At 50.5% G+C, this 19,271-nt stretch overlaps 7 protein-coding genes across 7 annotated transcripts; 4 read left to right on the top strand and 3 right to left on the bottom strand.

Annotated features, from left to right (window-relative positions):
* Positions 1-639: 639 nt before the first annotated feature.
* On the top strand, positions 640-4,988 carry N7471_009420 (ABC transporter ATP-binding protein; the record flags this gene model as incomplete). Its single annotated transcript, XM_057282139.1, has 9 exons — positions 640-756; positions 816-896; positions 950-1,065; positions 1,243-1,824; positions 1,881-2,481; positions 2,546-3,119; positions 3,179-3,351; positions 3,405-4,910; positions 4,962-4,988. 9 exons carry the CDS (start codon positions 640-642, stop codon positions 4,986-4,988), a joined length of 3,777 nt encoding a protein of 1,258 aa, XP_057133022.1.
* A 674-nt stretch (positions 4,989-5,662) lies between these two features.
* N7471_009419 (MDR family MFS transporter) lies at positions 5,663-7,554 on the top strand (the record flags this gene model as incomplete). The annotated part of the gene is made up of 3 exons (XM_057282138.1): positions 5,663-6,624; positions 6,683-7,056; positions 7,175-7,554. The coding sequence occupies 3 exons, from the start codon at positions 5,663-5,665 to the stop codon at positions 7,552-7,554; spliced, it is 1,716 nt and encodes a 571-aa protein (XP_057133021.1).
* Positions 7,555-7,782: 228 nt separating this feature from the next.
* Positions 7,783-10,022, bottom strand: N7471_009418 (uncharacterized protein; the record flags this gene model as incomplete). Its single annotated transcript, XM_057282137.1, has 2 exons — positions 7,783-9,606; positions 9,666-10,022. 2 exons carry the CDS (start codon positions 10,020-10,022, stop codon positions 7,783-7,785), a joined length of 2,181 nt encoding a protein of 726 aa, XP_057133020.1.
* Positions 10,023-10,550: 528 nt separating this feature from the next.
* N7471_009417 (rRNA-binding ribosome biosynthesis protein RPF2) lies at positions 10,551-11,888 on the top strand (the record flags this gene model as incomplete). The annotated part of the gene is made up of 2 exons (XM_057282136.1): positions 10,551-10,735; positions 10,792-11,888. Coding segments are annotated over 2 exons (1,194 nt in total), but the record flags the coding sequence as incomplete, so codon positions are not given.
* Positions 11,889-12,306: 418 nt separating this feature from the next.
* Positions 12,307-13,340, top strand: N7471_009416 (Tim17/Tim22/Tim23/Pmp24 family protein; the record flags this gene model as incomplete). The annotated part of the gene is made up of 6 exons (XM_057282135.1): positions 12,307-12,321; positions 12,378-12,493; positions 12,563-12,589; positions 12,655-12,865; positions 12,961-13,184; positions 13,283-13,340. The coding sequence occupies 6 exons, from the start codon at positions 12,307-12,309 to the stop codon at positions 13,338-13,340; spliced, it is 651 nt and encodes a 216-aa protein (XP_057133018.1).
* A 1,588-nt stretch (positions 13,341-14,928) lies between these two features.
* N7471_009415 (uncharacterized protein) lies at positions 14,929-16,993 on the bottom strand (the record flags this gene model as incomplete). The annotated part of the gene is made up of 2 exons (XM_057282134.1): positions 14,929-15,448; positions 15,510-16,993. 2 exons carry the CDS (start codon positions 16,991-16,993, stop codon positions 14,929-14,931), a joined length of 2,004 nt encoding a protein of 667 aa, XP_057133017.1.
* Positions 16,994-17,922: 929 nt separating this feature from the next.
* N7471_009414 (DUF3431 domain-containing protein) lies at positions 17,923-19,149 on the bottom strand (the record flags this gene model as incomplete). The annotated part of the gene is made up of 1 exon (XM_057282133.1): positions 17,923-19,149. One exon carries the CDS (start codon positions 19,147-19,149, stop codon positions 17,923-17,925), a length of 1,227 nt encoding a protein of 408 aa, XP_057133016.1.
* Positions 19,150-19,271: the final 122 nt, after the last annotated feature.

Below are 19,271 nucleotides of genomic sequence, written 5' to 3'. Positions count from 1 at the left end.
GTCCCGCAAGCTGTTTTTACCGCCTAAACTCAAGCCACAACGACAATAAGGGAGAAAATATCTACCAAAAAAGACCAAGGTCGCATAGGTGACTATTCTTGTATTTTATACATAGTATGACCTTCATAAGTCGTTCGGATTTTGACCTCACTGAAAGAAGACGGGCAATTTGTGTGCTAAACTAGTAACATGCAAGACACTTTTGACTGGTCTTGTTCATCAGTCCTTGACTCGCCACTATCTCACTGTCAACACAATTCTGCTTGAGGCAGCAGTAACACCACATTACTTCCTATTTGGGGTTAGTGCCATGCCACATCACCATCACCCCAACACCTTAATCGACACCTTGACATCAATACCATCTTGGCCAATGTCTGCCTAATTCTTGCTTCAGGATCTGTAACAGCCTTGAGTGGGTCGCGTCTTGGTATCTGAGCGCTAAGGATTCTTGCCGCCTGAAAAGATGACTCAGGGGATTCCGAACACGAATATTCAATTTCACAGTTACACACGAAACTAGAACCCCGAGATGGTGCAGAAGTCCTCCGTCGACAAACAAAGAATTTTCTTTCATCGGAACGCTGTGTTGACGGGGTGAAAATGCATTCTCCGTCAGCTTCCCCGCATCTTGTCGAAATGCAGGACATACCGACATCGCCAGAATATAACTCTATCACCAGTCCAGATATGGTCGCTCGTTCAGAGAAGTCAAATGACGAGACAGCCAAACCAGCAAGTCTCGGTAGCTATGCGGTAGGTTTTAATATATTGATGGACCTGGCTTTGTCTACTATCGCTGACGCCTCCTGCAGAGGATTCTATCATATGGTGCCTCTCATGGGGGTATTTATATTATGATTTTAGGGCTGATTTGTGCCATGGCTTCGGGAGTTGTATGTCAGAGTAAACTTCGAGCTGTACTGAAGATCAACTAATGAAATTACAGGCTCTTCCGTTGATGAACATTGTCTTTGGCCAGCTGGTCGGCAAGTTCAATGAGTACTTTATTCCGGGGTCGGGTATCACAGAACAAGAATTCAAGTCCTCGGTCAACCAAAACAGGTAAATATTTCGCACTTGATTGCTCATCAGCGAACTTACCCTCTCCTTCTAGCTTGTATATTGTGTATTTGTTTATCGGAAAATTCTGTCTGACTTATATATCCATGGTACTGTGATTTTCCACCTCCATAGCTCCGTTGTTACTCATACGAGACAGATTTGTTTTCGATTGACCAGCCTGCGCGCCTCAGGGGCCTTACGCTTGGAGTATACCCAGGCTCTTTTTTCACTTCCTGTAAGCAAGATAGACGAGATGTCAGTCGGAACTGTCACACATGCGATTACGGCACTATCAAATACGATCCAGCAAAGTGTTTCCGATCGACTCGCCATTCTGTTCCAGTCACTCGCTTTACTCATTGCGGCTTACGCAATCGCATTCCGTTATTCCTGGGCACTGACGCTTGTTGTCAGTTCGGCCATTGTATTTGTGGTCCTTGGTTTTAGCCTGACGGTGCCATTTTTGGTGAAGGGGCAGCAGAGTGTGGACAAAGCGGATGAGAAGCATGCAGCCCTCGCCGCTGAAGTATTCGGCTCTATTCGGACAGTGTTCGCCCTAGGTGCCGAGCAACCACTCTTCAAAAAGTATACACGGTGGGTCGAGGAAGCACGAAAACGTGGCCTGCGTATGTCTTTGGTCAGTGGAATTCACCTTGCAATGCTCTTCTTTGCCATGTATGTCAGCTTCTCTCTGGCCTTCTGGTTTGGGTTGAAGCTGTATCGTGAAGGTCACATTGCTAATATTAACACCGTGATCACGTAGGATTACCCCGTCTTTTGAATAATCTTGATGCCGTTTTCTGACAATTAATTAGGGTATTCTTTTCCGTGCTCCTCGTCGTCACTATTTTGGGAGGCATTGCGGGGCCATTGATGGCTATCTCTAAGGCCATAAGTGCATCAGGTGCCTTTTTTGGTGTTATTGATTCCAAGCGGGATAATCCACCTGGAATTCGAGAGCCGGAGGTATCCAGCCATGATGATATCGTGTTTGAGAACGTGACATTTGCCTATCCAACACGAACAGAAATGACCGTGCTTAAGGGATTTCATGCACGATTTGAGCGAAATAAAACCACGGCTCTGGTCGGACCCTCCGGTTCGGGGAAAAGCACCATTGTCGCTATGATTGAGCGATGGTATCAACTACAGCCCGAGGAAGAAAAAGAGACCACGTCGGGTTATATCCATGTGGGAGGTCACAACATCAATGACTTGGATGTGAAGTGGTGGCGGTCGCAGATTGGACTTGTTCAGCAAGAGCCGTTCTTGTTCAATGATACAATATACAACAACGTTGCTTTTGGTCTGATCGGATCGCAGTGGGAGAATGATACAGAGGCTGAGAAGATGGAACTCATCACCGCGGCTTGCAAGCAAGCCTTTGCAGATGAATTTATCGACCGCCTTCCCATGGTATTATTACTCCTTTTTCGCTGCATTCCTTTCATTTTCATTTATCTGATTGTTCCATCTCTAGGGTTACTCGACCACTGTTGGGGAAGGTGGAATCACATTGAGTGGCGGACAGCGCCAAAGAATTGCAATCGCGCGAAGCATCGTCAACCAACCCCAAATTCTCATTCTTGATGAAGCGACCAGCTCGATCGATATTCAAGGAGAAAAGATTGTGCAAGCAGCCCTAGATCGTGTGTCCAAAGATCGCACTACAATCATGATCGCTCATCGCTTGTCCACCGTCCGCCGCGCGGACAAAATCATCGTCATGAAAGACGGCCAAAATTTTGAAGAAGGTTCTCACGAAGAGTTGATACTCAAGGAAGGGATATACCATAGCTTGGTCCATGCACAACAGCTGGAGCCACTGACAAATTTGATGGATGTCGACGTGCCGGACTCGATTGCTTTGCAGAAAGAAGAAGTCGGCCCTCAAGATTTCACCACCAAAGAAGGGGGCGATCAAAACTGCCAGGATAGTCCCGAGTCTGAAAAAGACTTTGGCTTTTTCCACAGCTTTGGTGTGCTCATTTATGAAAACCGTAGCCATTGGGTGTTATATGCACTGACGCTGATTGGGGCTGTAGGGGCAGGTTGTAAGTATTCAGCATGCTCTCCCGCACATTTCCAGATATAAGCTAACAGGGTCAAATAGCCGGATTCTCTTTACAAAGTTGGCTTTTTGCCAGACTTGTGCAGGTTTTCCAGTTCACTGGCGAGAAGCTAGTGAACGCTGCGAACTTCTGGGCATTGATGTTTTTCGTCCTCGCCCTTGCCATGGCGACCTTCTATTTCATGCTAGGATTTTCGTCGAATTCGATCTCCATGGTGAGTCTAGACTTACCTATATCCACGGACTTCAAGCAAGGCTAACTGTTCAGTTCGTCGTGTCCAATGCTCGGATGGACTATTTTTACAACCTATTGTCCAAACCGGTATCATACTACGATCGCGAGGAGAATTCCTCAGGTAGTCTGATTTCCAGGCTCTCTACTGATTCAAAACAGTTGCAGGAGATGTTTGGTCCCACTGGTGTTTTCCCTCTCATCTCAATCTTCAATATCGTTGGATGTGTTGCAATCTCCTTTGCCTTTGGATGGAAGCTGGCAGCTGTCACCTTTTTTGCCGCCATGCCATTCTTATTTCTCTCTGCCTTCATGCGCATTCGGTATGAGATCAAATTCGAGAGCCTAAATGCCGAAGTTTATGCCGATAGCTCCAAGTTCGCAACAGAGGCGGTCCGGGCCTTCAGAACGGTCACTGCTCTAACCATGGAAGATTCAATTTTGGAAAGATATTCAAGATTGCTAAAAGATCAGCGCCAAAAGGCCACCCGGAAGGCGTGGTACGCAACGTTGGTCTTTGCGTTTTCCGACAGTGTTGAGCTATGTGCCATGGCGCTCGCCTTCTGGTACGGCGGCCAGCTCCTCGCGTCCCACGAATATGACCCAGTTGCATTTTTCGTGGTCTATATTGCCATTATTCAAGGCGGCCAATCGGCTGGGCAGTTCTTCAGTTTTGGTCCAAATATTGCGCAGGCTAAGGCCTCTGCCAATCGCATATTGGCTGCACGGCTACCTCCCGCGGGACAGCTTCAGCATGTTCCGGTAGGGCCGCTCTCTACTTCGGAGTACACCCCGAGTCCCTCTGTTGATCTACAGAATGTCTCTTTTCAGTATTCTTCTCGGGAGGTACCAACGTTTACTAATCTGAACCTTGCTATTGAGAGTGGTCAATTCGTAGCATTTGTCGGACCTTCGGGCTGCGGAAAATCCACGCTTGTCTCGCTACTCGAGCGCTTCTATGACTGCACTCAGGGAAGCATCCTATTCGGTGGCCGAGACATTCGTTCCATTGAGCTATCCTCTTACAGAAGTGCTTTGTCGCTCGTCCCCCAGGAGCCGAAACTCTTCGAAGGCACCATCCGCGAAAATCTCCTGCTCGGTCTGGAAGCCCCCAATAACCCGTATACCGAAGACCAAATGATTCAAGCATGCAAGGACGCCGAAATCTATGACTTCATAGTATCCCTGCCAGATGGCTTCTTGACAGAACTTGGCGTCAACGCCCAGGCCTCGCTGAGTGGTGGGCAAAAACAGCGTCTTTGTATTGCGCGAGCCCTAATCCGAAAACCGCTACTTCTCCTTCTTGATGAGGCTACATCCAGTTTGGACTCTCAGTCGGAAAGTCTTGTACAAAGTGCTATGGAGAGATTAGCAAGCAAGCGAAACATGACTATCATTGCGGTCGCTCACAGACTAGCAACGATTCAGAAAGCCGATGCAATTTTCGTCTTTGGAGAAGGCGCGTCGGGGCAGGGATCGAGGGTACTTGAGTCCGGAACGCATCATGAATTGTTGCGCAGAAAAGGGGCTTATTGGCAGATGGTATGTTTCCCGCTGAGCCACATCTACTTCTTATAACTAACGTGATCATAGTGTCAAGCGCAAGCTCTAGACCGGTGATAGGATGGACCTTTCAAGCAACGCTCTTTTATTAATTCTCCACTCCTATCTCATATTTCTGTATATTAAAGGCTAGCGCATAATACGACAACCCTACCTGGATATGCACTATAACTAATTACTATTTTATCTTCCAAGGAAATATCGAGTTTTCAATTAACGATATCTCATTATACTGAACTCTTAACGATAAATAACTGTAATCCCGGCTGTTTACGGCCGCTCATTTTCCTGTTTACTAATTTTGGCGAACTTACTTCTATCGACTGTGGTAAGCATGCTACGTATGTAATCCTACAGGCTAACGGTCGAACCACCCGAAGACCTGCCGGTCGAGGGTGCAAAAGGAGCATTATTAATGTTATTATCAGCTAGTGGTACCGTTTTCTCAGCCCTCGTGGGGCGGGACACGGCGGACGAATGCTGCTACATATCTTGGCAATTTTAGGGTTTGATTCGACCGTACTAGCTCCATTGCCAAGATTTATATACAAAACACGGCGGTCGAAATGTCTCGTTCTCTCGTTCGACCGTGTCAATCACAGGCTACCTTACGTGATTTTTTGTCATCGAGGTGGCTTCAACATATATCTCTGAGAGCTCAAGACTACAAGTTGCAATTTCCGTACTCTTTGACGGGCTGCTGTGGTGCAGAATATCCAACAACTTGAATGATGGTAGACGGTTCAGACCTCGAGAAGAGCAACAAAGCCGAGCTGGACAGAAGCCAGCCCGGCTCGACTAGTGATGGTCCCCAAGAGCAAGAAGACCTTGACGAGATCCCTCCCGACTATGCGACTGGCGTCCGACTCGTCCTCATCATGTTCACGATCTTCGTGAGCACCATCCTTGTCTCCCTGGAGATTGGTATCATCGCAACCGCAATTCCCGGCATCACCAACGATTTCCACAAACTCGACGATGTGGGCTGGTATGGATGCGCGACGTTCATCCTCGCGGCCTCGGCCTCGCCACTGTGGGGAAAGCTGTTCAAGTACCTCAATGTGAAGTGGGTTTATCTCAGCGCGGTCGTTATCTTTTTGGTGGGCAGTATTGTGGCCGCAGCAGCTCCGAATAGCGTGTCCGTCATCATTGGACGTGCCATTCAAGGTTGGGGAGCCTCTGGTGTCCTCGCAGGCACCCTTATCGTCATCAACTACGTCGCCCCGCCGAGAAACCATCCACTTCTCATCGGCACCTGGATGGCAATATTCATGGTGTCGACCATTCTGGGACCGGTGATTGGCGGCGCATTCACGAGCGGAGTTACCTGGAGATGGTGTTTCTGGATTAACCTGCCCGTTGGTGGGCCCATAATCGTGCTGTTACTGTTTTTCCTGCGCATCCCCAAGCACATCAAGAAGGTCCCAGCGACGTGGCAGGAGATCATCCTCGCCCTGGATCTCCCAGGCTTCTGCTTGCTACTCGTGTCTCTCCTCTGTTTGACGCTGGCATTGCAATGGGGTGGACAGACCAAAGCGTGGAATGATGGCTCAGTTATCGCGACTTTGGTCATGTGGATTGTCCTCAGCATTGGCTTCTTCATCACTGAATGGTTCCAGGGCCAACGCGCCATGGTTCCCTTTAGCATTCTGAACATGCGCATGACATGGAGTAATGCCCTATTCTGCCTCATGTAAGTTCTTCCTCGCTATACATCTATCCATCTCCCACTCATGACTAACCCACTCTAGTTCCTACGCCGCCCTCTACCAAGTCTTGTTCTACCTTCCCATCTACTTCCAATCCATCCACGGCCAATCAGCCATCATAAGCGGCGTGAACACCCTCCCGTTCCTCGCCTTCTTCGCCCTTGGAGCCATCGTCAGCGGCGGCGTCATCGGAAAGACCCGCTACACACAACCCTACGAGCTCCTCGGTGCCCTCATCATGACCGCCGGCGTGTCCCTGATCTATATCCTGGACGTTGACTCCTCTAAGGCTATGTACGTCGGTGCCGAGGTGCTTTTTGGATTTGGCGTTGGGATCTGCAACCAGATTCCCATGACGGCCGTGCAGGGCTTCTCGAAGCCTGAAGACGTTTCCAGTGCGACTGGAATCATGGTTAGTAAGTATTTCCTCCCACTCCCTACGCAATATAAGTAATGCGCATCCGAGCACCTACTCGGGTAACTACTCATGTATGCTTGTATATATGGGCACTAACACCGAACCCCACCAACCAGTGTGCCAAACCCTCAGCGGCGCCTACTTTGTCGCCATCGCGCAATCCCTCTTCGCCAACCGGATGCTCCAGACAGTTCTCTCCAGTGCAGCTCACCTCGATGCCACCCTGGTCCTGGGCACCGGCGCCTCCGAACTCCAGGACGTGTTCAGCGGGGATGATCTTAAGGAGGTGATCGCCGCGTATATGGTCGGTATCAAGGATGTGTTTGCTTTTTCGCTGGCGTGTGCGGCGTTTGCGGTCCTCCTGTCACTGATTATTCCATTTAAGAGGCTGCCAGATCATGGGAAGAAGGACAAGCCAGCGACAGAGGAGGCTGCAGCGGAGGAGAATAAGAAGGCGGAGGGGACTGTCGATGGGCAGAAAGAGAATCAATCTTAGAGGTTGGTTAGGTTAGCGCTGCTACCTGATATGGCAGACGGCGGACTACCTTACAGGCGAGTGAGCTTCGGCGGGGTGGGGGAAAAAACCAACATGTTCATTTCTAAAATGAAATGTCAGATTTAGGATATCTTATTACATACATACATTATTTAATATACTGGATTTCTGGTCTTTGTTGATCGATTGGTCGGGAGTGTATCCAACCGCCCCAAGCGCAGGCAGGGGTCAAACATCGCCCCCAAAATTCCTCATTACGCTCTCGAAAAACGATATATCCACCCCCTGAAACGCCCAGTCTTCGCCGCCAGCAGCGAGTCCGGGATGTCCGCCCTGCGTTAGCGGGGATGGCGTTAGATAAAGACCGGGGTCGGAGAACGTGGTCTGATATTGTTGCTGCTGTTGGTGCGCGAAAGTGGCGGTAAATTCAAGGGGAGCAGCTGTGTCGGTGAAGGGGAAGGAGAGTGGGTTGGGAGTGTTGTTAGTAGAGAGGGAACCAGTGGAGAGGGGAGCACTGGGGTGTGTCAAGGAGGAGAGGCGGAGTTGGGCTTCGGAGCTGCTACTGCTGCTGGTTCCCGTCGTCGCAGCTTGCTGTTTCTCGCGTGCAATCCGGATAATTCCAAAATACGGAATATGCACCCGCACCACGCTCTCTTCCTCCGAGCCCATCCCATCCTGCGGCAAGATACCCTCACTCCCCGCCTCCCGAACACTCACCCGCCCGTGCCCTTTCTCCAGGTCAATCGCCAACAACGCCTTTAGCAAATCTGCACTTTGCGCGCTCAATTCGTCCGAATTCAGCCGGTTGATCTCGATCATGTGTTCCTGCATCTGTTCGATCATCCCGCGATCGCTCAAATACTGGTTCGCGAGTAGATTTTCCGCCCCGTCGCAATGGCCATCCAAGTGTGCGAGAAGGAGGGCCATGGCCGCCATGAGAGCGAGGAAGTCGACCGTGCGACAGCTGTAGGCGATGCGGTTGAAGCTGCGGAGCGAGTTGTAGCGCGAGAGAACCTCCCGCGACGCGGTGACGCAGGTGATCCGCGAATACTCGTTTTTGTTCTCCGCGGACGAGGGGCGCAGCATGTACGGCAGATGCAGCTGGTTGAGAAGGTTGTAGTGACAAATCTGCAGGACCAGGCGGCGCATATCCCAGAACACGGCTTGCAGGTCGGTGGAGGCACTGTCGAGTTTGGGGGTTAGCCACCACTTGCTCGGGAGGCTGCCCGCGGCTTTCTGCAGCTCCAGGTCGATGGCGCGCGTGGCGACGAGGTCTCGGCCGCTCGGCTTGGACGCGTTCCGTTCGAGAATTCGGGACATGGCGACACAGTGCAGCTGCTCGAGACGGCCCATGGGGCAGTCGTTGGCGATGTAGGTCTTCGAGGCCATGCTATGGTCGATGCAGCCTTCGGGCAGACCGAGGAGGAGGCAGAGCTGGCGGTCCAGGGTGATGATGCGGAGCCACATGATCCGTGTATCGTATTTCATTTTAGGGTCGAGCGCCTGGTATAGGGTCTGGTTATCTGGTCGATGAAACCCCATCAACTGGGCGAGACTCATTGCTCTGCGGCCCGCGACCCAACTTCGTCGAAGGTTCCCAATGTTCACCTGGTATAGGCTCTCGAGCATGATGCACTCGAGGCTCTCGATGCTGCCGATCAGTGCCTCATTTGTCGTGACGTGGTAGTTGGCGGCATCTGCTAAGCGTTCCATGATGACGCGGGGTGGTTTCGACAGGCCTTTAATCTCCTTGTGAAGATCCGGGGAAAGATGCTGTAGGAAAAGGGCGAGCTGGAACATGTATCTCGCGATCAAAACAGGATGCATATTTGGTTGCGGGGTCATCAGTAAACTCTCAGGCGTTTGGAGGCCGTTCTGGTAGAGGGTGGTGTATGGCGTCGTCAACAATTCGTGGGAGAGGATGGAAGAGTGGCGACTGAATTTGCAGATATTCTCGGTATCTGCGCCCGACGGGAGTAATTCATATAGGAACTGAGAGAGCCTCTCATATTTACGTTGTGAGGTATCATTCCTGGTGGTCGGGAGATATTGCTGGAAAGGCGTCAGTAACAATCATAGAATATTGGAAAGAAGAGCGGGAAGAGGCAGACCTCAGGAAATTTATGGTATGGTGAAGTCTCCATGATCGTTGACATCGGTGTGAGAATACGGTCTGTCCTTGCACTGGGTATGGCAAGGCGAGTTCTGCCGTCAAAGGAAGTGCCATCACCACTGGTGGTTTCAATGCTCATGAGGACATGTTCGAGGTCCTCGGGAAATTCCTGGCTGATACAGGGGGAGCCGCGCCGTCGACAGCCGTTGCAGGAGGTACTCGCAATGCGCGGATCGAATCTACATTTCATCTTCCGGCGCTTGCATTCCCAGCAACTGTGGGTGCCTTTGCGCACCTTTCTCCGTTTGGTTTGCCCGTAGGCGTCATGCGACGGTGCAACATGCGGAACAGACATGGTAGATGAGACGGAGATGGAGATGGGAATGTGTCATGTCGTGGAAGCGGTGGGAAAGGATAACTAACTACTAACGTTGCATGGTGGGTGAAGAGGGGATGAGATTACTCTAGCATTATTCATCCCAATCACAGCCAGAGATAGCGCAACTGCCGTAAGCAATAACTAATAAAAGAAAGAAGGTACTTTTGGCACAGTAGAGGGCTACGACTATACCAGCGAATCCTCACTGTTGTATGTTTTTGTTTTGCTTCAACGTCCTACGTACATATAATGAAGTCTATGTGGCTGTAATTTTTAAGCCTTCCAAAAATTAAATTTAAGAATCAAGGTAGTGTACGGTGTCCACAATGATGTGTTGGATGAAAGGTGATATATATATTGTAGAATATATTTAGAACAGAAATCGAATCGCTTAAGATAGACCCCTCAGCCTTTGAATTTGACTTTTGAACGAACGATACTTTTAGACAACTTTGACTGTGAGACATATATACTACCTAGTTACATACATACCTAGGTAGGTAGGCAGGTGGATGTAGTATCAAGTGGCCAATCAGACGAGATTTGACAACTAAAGCACGTGACCACATCCGTACCTGGCTTATCGATAAGAGTGCCAAGCCATCAGCAACCCAAAACTTTTCCGCTCATTTGATATTTTTACCCCAAGCCATTCTGCCGATCATTCACTACAAAATGTTGAGAGAAGTGTAAGTTATGGATATTCATCGAGATTGTCATCCAAATCTAATTCTCTTCCCTACAGGAAAGCCAAGAACCCGCGCACTGCGCGTATCCTGAAAGCGCGGGAGCCGCAACTCGTCGAACCCCCCAAGAAGACCCTGATTTTCCACGGCGCAAAATGCCCTCAAACACTGGACACCGTGCTGAAGACCTTCCACGCTTTGACGAAGCCTCACAACATTCTTTTCCACAAGAAGAACGAGAACTTGCATCCATATGAGAACTCGGAGAGTCTGGAATTCTTGGCGAACAAGAACGAGTGTGGACTCGTAGCATTCGGAAGCCACAACAAGAAGCGACCCAACTGTGTTACACTGGCTCGGGTCTACAACTCAGAGTTGCTCGATCTCGTCGAGCTGATGCTGCTCCCCCCGAGAGATGGCGAGATCATCCCGCCCATCAACGAACTTGTCATGGACGTCGGTCTCGGCCTGCGACCTATGATGCTGTTCTCTGGTTCCCCCTGGGACGATCCCACATCTATTTCGCACACCATCCTCAAGAGCACTCTCCTCGACATGTTCAAGGGCGAGGAGACGACCCAGGTCGACGTCGAGGGTCTGCAGTACGTGATGATGGTTGGTGCAGAGGAGCCCCAGGATGGTCTCTCGCCCGTCATCCACATGCGCTGGTACAGAGTTGTCACCAAGCGCAGCGGTCACAAGCTGCCCCGCGTTGAGTTGCAGGAGGTCGGCCCTAAGTTCGACTTCAAGGTCGGTCGCACACGCCAGGCTGCCCCTGAGGTGCAGAAGGAGTCCATGAAGCAGGGCAAGCGTCCCAATGAAGAAGCCCGCACCAAGAAGAACATCATCATGGACTCCATGGGTGATAAGATTGGTCGTGTTCACCTCGGCAAGCAGGATCTGTCTGACATGCAGACCCGTAAGATGAAGGGTCTCAAGCGTCGGGCGGGTATGGAATCATCCGACGAGGAGGAGGAGCCATCTGCGGAGATGATGGAGGTGGATGAGGTCTCTTCTGATGAGGAGGTGGAGGAGCAGGAGACCCACAAGAAGGCACGGAAAAACTAAGATCGATCGATTTGCATGATTTCTTTTGCTAAGGAGTTTGGGCCGGACGGGATTTCGTTTTCTGCGCCTGTATGAGCAGTCTTACGGCATATGAAAAGTTATTTTTAAAAACCTCTACATCTAATAGAGACATTTCCTCCATCCATTACTTTGCACTAGACTCAACAAAATTCGCCAGTATGCTCGTAATAACAGTGCGCATCAGCGTGTGCAGCGTCGACATGCGGGCCTCAATATCATCACTTGCGAAATCGTAGCGAAGGTCTTTTATACTGCCACGTGACCATGACGTCTGCTGTATTCTCACATGCCGAGGCCCTTCTCGATGCGGGAACCGATTAAAGTGCCGTCCCCCTCCCCCAACATCTCCCGCCGCAAGGAACCATTATTTTTACTCTATTTCCTCCTCATGATACGTGACGGTCTCCTGGTCTCTTCTCGTTGTCCATCGCCTCTATAAACCACCCCGAAACGAGTCTGACCTCTTGCCGAGGCCCATAGACGCCATGGATACGCTGCTCGTGAGTTCCGCAGCGCCTCCGACCATACATAACAGTATTGACACTTCTTTCCGCAGTCCCAACTTGACGCGCTCGTCCTAAAACCCGAACTCGCGCCGCTACTGTCATTAGTGAAGGGTGCACGGAATGGAATCGTCTACGGATCGAAAGTCCGCTTTCCGCATGCGCTGGTGTATGTTGGACCTCGGACAGCCAGAAACCCCGCTACAAGGCATAGCTGACCGATACTGACTGCTTCTAGAATGATATTTTTGTTCAGATCTGGAACGTATGTCACTCCCCACGCCCGACGTTACCTCTCCGCAGCACGAAACTGACCGTTTCATTATCTAGAATACGCGAAAAGACGAAGCTCGTTTTGAAAGCAACCCGCCAGCATGCGCGGAACCTCGCCACATTCGCAATCATCTATAAGGCCTCGATGATCGTTCTCCGGAATATACCAGGTGGTGCTGGAAAAGAGGGCCGATTTGATACTTTCTTTGCAGGCCTGCTGGGCGGGTATGCAGTTTTCGGACGACAGCCAGGCAGTATTAGCCAGCAGGTACGTGATTTGAACTTTTCCCTGATTGTGGAAACAATTCAGTCTTCGACTCCTGGATATACTCCGTCTTTTCTGCAGAGCTAACTCGAATCTAGATCGTTATTTATGTCTTCGCGCGTGTGATGCTTGCTCTCGCCAAGCTCTCCGTCCAACCCAACATGCACCCCCTCTCCTCCCTCATCACCTCCGATGCACGCACTAAGATCACGGATAATGCCTACCCTGTTTTTGCCGGTATGACCTGGGCGATGGTCATGTACATTTTCCGGTGGCACCCGGAGACGCTGGCGTCGAGCCTGCGGAGTAGCATGGTGTATATGTATGTTTTGTTTCCACCATATATGACTCCCGCCTCGCTTCCTGTAATTCGGAAGCTCGGTGTTGCTTTTCCAATGCTAATCTTCATCTCAACCACAGTTATGGCGACTCAGACCATTGGGATTCCCTCCGCACTCTGCTTTTACACAACAAATGAGCTCTCGGTGGGACCGGTTCTTTTAGCTTTGGGGTGCGTTACGGCGTATAGAGCGGTTGTTATTTTGTTGGTGTTTTTGTAAGACGCATTCAAGATGTGCATCATTCCAGGCCCTGCTCATCATTACCTTTCCATCCTGTATTATGAGGCATGGGATTTCTTATTGCATATTTTGGATTACAATGTAAACTTTTACAGACTTTACTTTGTGGAGACTTTCGTACTTGGCAATATGATAGACTTGACAACTCAAACATGACTGAACTTGCTTGAATGGATGATTGGGCATAGAGTCTTTTGGAATTTACACTATCCTTCTTGAAGCATATGTTTCACTTTTAATGGGCTATTCAGCATCCTGTTGCAATGATGTGACCTATCAGGTTAAATATAGTATTGAATCTGTGGGAAGCTAGAGTATGTATACCAACTCGGTCCTCCCATGAGTGAGGCTCTCAGCTCGTTTGGCTCTTGCTGAGTATGGTGGTATTTACTAAGAATTTGGTATCTTGCTTAGGCTATTGTGGTGAACGTTGGAGGGTTGCTATCTCATTTCAGGGGAGGAGGCAGCAGAAGTGTGGCAGGCAAATGGTCACCGTGGCCCAGAAAGAGCTTCATCATGCCTCAAAGAGATAAAAGATGAAGATCTTAGAAGAATAACTTATCTAAAAGTGGTAACAGAGAAGGTGTTAGGTAACATGGTAGTGCATGTGACCCCACGCCAAACCGCCAGATAACCATCAACAAGTGACATGTATAAAGATCAAAAGAAACCAAAAAAAAGGCTCCAAAGAGGGGCACCTCTACAACCTGGGGGATCTGCTGCCGACGGGGTATGATGGGCGGTCCAATCGGCCAATGACTTACAATCAGCCCTGACCACGGCCGAAGCCATGATCGTGTCTCGCAATTAAGTGGATCAAGTTCAAAAGCGAGGGTTGAACCACAGGCCTCCGGTTCCCTGCACGGTAATAGTCCCGCCGAAACGGTCGATTACAGGCACAAGGTCTTATGCGGTTCCCGCTAGGCTACCTGGGCGAGGTTTGATATACGTTCCCGGATTCTTAAATTTATAGGAATATATTGTTCCCAATTAGGACTAGTGCGGTCCCACTTTTAATTCTGGCTCCACTTTTTACGATTCATATGTGCAACCTTGGAACGGTAACGAAGGTTATGCCCAGGTGTTGACCGGGGATACCCATGCAGGAAAGACATAAAACCAAAATACGGTCGTACTATCATTATATTACAGTATCAGGTAGCTACTTGCTTCTCACTTATTACAGTAGTTTTTGGAGGAACAGTATTGTTAAAAATCCGGTATCCGGGTACTGATATATAGCGCACGTGGTGCTTAGCGCCCAACATAAATCGGAGTATACAATATCGGAAGGAAACAAAGGCGTTGACGATACGCGTCTGGGCTTGATAGATCGACAGTGTAGGTATACATTGTACATATTTATTGTAGATAAATTGTAATCAATTTTTAAAATTGAGGGTATAACGATACAAATTATCCAACATAGAAGCAACAGGGATATAAGAGCAGGAAAAAAAAGGCAAAAAATCACACTGAACAACTCTACTGCCCATCCCCTTCATCAACCTCAACAAGAATCTTCAACTCCCCATCCATCCAATCAACAGCATCAGCCGAAAGCACAGCAATAGTCCAATCCTTCTGGCTCTGCACAGGTAGCAGTCCATCCGGCAACCAGACCTTGACCTTCCACCCATCCACAACAGCAGACTCGCGAGCTTCATGCGCAGTAGCGTTGGCGCCCGGGAATGTCTGCAAACCGGGGATTTGGCCCGGGTATCGACGGAGAATTGCCTGCTTGACCGTGTCGATGTTGGGGCACTGGCCCGCCGGCAGGTCGAATCTGGGGAGGATGCGCTTTCCGTTTTGCAGGATATTGACGCGGAGGGAGGTTTGGCCTTGGCTCTGACAGGGGGTGGTTGTGTTGGCCGTTGGCGTAGATTCTGGGAGAGGAGTGAAGGGTTGGTGGAAGTGGGGGTCGGGTGCTTGGGCAGGATGGCCTTGTCGGGAGGCGATGTTCTCGCGGATAATGCGAGACACGTCGCGGGTGATGCTGCTTGCGCTATGGGTTTGTTAGTTGGTATTCCAGTATTCCACACGTTTGGGAAGGATGGGTGGCTTACAATTCGTCTCGGGCTGGGAGGTTGCGGCCTCCGCCAATGCGCCATTGGAGACCTGAGGCGGTGTCCGCATGGATGATGCGGTTGATATTGTGGTCTTCACAGCCCGGTGGGCAGTCGGAGTTTCCGTTGTGGACGACTTGGTAATGGCTGTCGACTGCGGCGACGAGTCCACGCCAATCGGGTTGCTGGAGACCGGAGAGGGACCATAGGTTATCGAGCTCGAAGTTCTCATTGTACGTATCATAGCATCGGCCGATCTCTTCCCAGTCGACTGTGTATCCATCTAGGAGGAGGTCGGTCAGACCGATGTCCACAGGCTGGGACGGATCCATTGCTGATTGCTGCATCGGCTGTGGAGGAGGGGGCATTGACTGTGACAGATCATCGCGATGGGACGTCTGATTTTGAATTTGGAGATGCTGTTCTGGAGAGAAGCGCGGGCTATTCAGATTCGAGAAATCTTCCGTTTTACGGCGGCGGCGTTCTTCAGCACCACCTCCTTTGCGGGTCTCAATTGCGTATTGGCGTTGCCTTTCGTTGGTGACCATCCGTCTGAGCAAAGGAATGACCAATGAGATGATCTTGTGTTGGTCACGCGGCCAGATGTAGGCTCTCGGGCCCATGCCCTCATTAACGACATTCTCCCCGAAAAACCGTTCACCATTTCCCTCGGCTTCGAGGAATTGACGAACACAGTTCCAAAGGCGAAGCTTGACCATTTCCGTATCTCCCTTTCCACGCTGACCAACACAATCCCGCCTTTCAGGGTGTTCATCGTTCAGCATGTAATTCTTGGCAGCAGCCTGGAGATGCAAAAAGTTCTCCGGGGAGATCTCAAGGGACGAAAACATCTTTGAGATGGGAGGCCGGGTGTACTTCTTATTGCCAGAAGGCTGGCGGAACAGCGCCGCCGCAGAATGAATACCCACCGCACGAGCATCTGACAGGGACTGCTGCTGCTCGGGGCGAATGTCCATACCGTCTCCGGTATAGCCATGGGGCGTTTGCTGTGCGGAATGCGACTGATGCTGCGCGGCAGAGAGACCCGCGCCAGCCAAGGCTGGGTCGAGATTATCGTCATTTCGCTTGCGCTTTTTCGTCGCCGTTCGTGTGAGCCCCGAGGATTGGGAATGGTCGGTGTGACTAGGTACTCTCATGTGTCTTCCACTGCTCATGCCAGTTCCGAAGTTCGCGTCGCCGAACCCGTTCTCGGAGAGATCCATGTCTGTGTATGAATCCAGCTGGTGGTGATGGCCGGCTGCACCGGCTGCTGCAGCGACTGCGGCAGCAGCAGCCCATTGCGAGACATCTTGGTCTGCGGCGGCTGTGGCTGCCTCGACTAATCCCGCGAGCTGGTTGTCATTGGGTGCATATCCGTTGTTGGCCAGTTGCGCATTCGGGTCAAGGTGGGGGGCAGTCGCTGTTTGCTGGGAGGGTAGATCTGAGGAGGTTGTGGGGAGATGTTGGTTGGTGGAGGAGCTCATGGTGTCGATTGAGGGCTAGGTGCTTCGAGACACTCAGTTCGATAAGCTGATAGTGTCGCAAAGTTGTGAGATTGAGATAAAAAGGAGTGACAGAAGATTTTTCTCGACAAGAGCAAATATGAGAGAAGAATCAAACCGCGTTCAAGAACTCAATTTATCTTCAGAAGGGTATGTCTTCCAAGTTGAAGCTCTTATCCAGCTGTTGTAGAGAGCCTAATGAATAGCTTCACCCATTGGCAATGTAGCTTGATCAGAGCACAGTTGTCCCAGCGCGCCACACCCAATAGGGTGAGAAGCGTGTCACAGCGGAAATAAGGCCAAGGTAAAAGAATAAAAAAAAAAAGCTTCGACAGCTTTAGTTGGACTTGGCTGATAAGAGGCGCGACGGTTGGAATGATGTTTGTGCAGTTTGAAGGAACAGCAGACAGTGCAAACTGAAAACTTCGAGGGTGTCACGTGATCTTGACTTTCACATGTGTAATAGCATAGCATCCATGGATAGTTAGTATCTTTTTATACAGAATTTATATTACATGTCTGACTTGCATTTGATTATCGAATCTCATGAGCGCAAATTTGAATGTTTAATGATCATTTCTATCCATTTCTATTTTCGATATAATCCTATTGTAAGAAGCCCGAGTCGCAAAAGCAAACCCCACTAGTACATCCAAATCAAGAAATCAGTCACCAAAGAAGACAGACATTAGAAACGGTGGAAGTAACCATCCCAAAATACATGGCCCTGTCAATTAAAAGTGTGAGAGTATTGACAGATGGCGAAACATGTGTCCAAAAGCAGGCCCCCTACGTCACGAGGAAATGGTAAATAGATGGCATATAGATTATTGGCCCACATAAACTTTTGCAGTGGCAGGATAAAAAGAAGATGAATCCGAGAAAGCAGCACTTGATCCAGCCAAGGCAGCTCAGAACCCATCACCCTCTTTCCAAGGACGACCGGCCTCCTGGGCACGGTACTGGGGGTTCTTGCCACGCTCCATAGCAGCCTGCAGAGTCTCAACGAGCTCCTGCTGCTTCTCCTGAAGTCGGTTGATAAGGTCATTGCCCTTGTCACCCTCAGGGTCATCCGATTCATCCGGGTTATCCGATTCAGCAGGGTCACCAAACCCAAGGTCGGACAACCACATCCAATTATCTAATTCCTGCTGGATCTCATTCTTCTTCGTTTCAGCTTCCCGGTAATTATCATATTCCTCGTTTCCGCCAAAACAAAACCCGTACCCGTCACACAGACATACATTCTCATCAACGCAGAGAACAGCCTCCCCGGTGAAGATATACTGCCACAGATACTCCCAGATGCGACCAGTGATATAATCACTGAGATCCGTCGACAGCAGCCAATCCCGATAAAAGACAAACCGGGTCCGCGGAATGGAACGAATGCGATCACGAGACAGGGCGAATTGCGCACAGCACGGCTGCGACAGGACAGACGGGATCTCCCGGTCGGGGAATAGCTCCCCCCACGCGCGAGCCAGCATGATCTCCTCCTGCTTCGACTCGTCTTCCTCGAGAGCACCGGGATGCATCCAGGCTGGACAGCCCGGGCCGAACCCGCAGCGAGTATTCATGTAGCCCTCGCGGATGACACGGTTCAAATTGAGGCGGCGGAGCAGCTGCGCCGCGTCTCCGGCGAAGAGGTTATCGTTGTGCCAGGCGAATTGGTGCGAGTGCATGAACACCGCCACGTCCGGAAGCTGGTCGTAGTGGTCAACGATGTAGGTGAGGTAGATCATGACCTCGTGGCCTTTGTTCTTCGGTGGGTGGAGCGGCGCTGTGGGGTCGTCTGCGACGTAGATAGCATGGTCCCAATCTGGCAATTCCTCGGCGATCCAGCTGGTGTCTTCCTCCTTGGTTCGGGTCACGACCATCACCTTGGAGTATTTGTAGCCCGGGGGTTTGGGGGTGCCGGGGACGAAGTCCGGGGGCGGGGCATAGAGGTCGTTGTTTGTGTGGCCGCGGGTCGTATTCCAGACTCCCGTTGTGTTGGATGACGAGGAGACCAGGTCGCCCAGGCCGATGACTTGGGGTACGTCACGCCATGGTCGTGAGAGGCTCCGGGATGTGAAGAGGAAGACGAGGAAGAAGCAGACGCCGAGGAAGATGACCGCTCGACGTGGGAGAAGCATGGACGGAGGGTTGGAGAATCGTACACGGGATTATTATCTGTCACACGATATGCTGGTTAGCTGCAATGTCACACTGTATGCCACAGTGTCGCGTGCACAGGTGAAAGTACGGAGATCGCAAG

Source organism: Penicillium samsonianum (assembly GCF_028829775.1).
Source record: "Penicillium samsonianum strain IBT 33392 chromosome Unknown utg000005l_segment0_segment0, whole genome shotgun sequence".
NCBI classification, from domain to species: domain Eukaryota; kingdom Fungi; phylum Ascomycota; class Eurotiomycetes; order Eurotiales; family Aspergillaceae; genus Penicillium; species Penicillium samsonianum.
The sequence above is the reverse complement of the archived record's forward strand: the minus strand, read 5'-3'. Positions and strand labels throughout refer to the sequence as shown.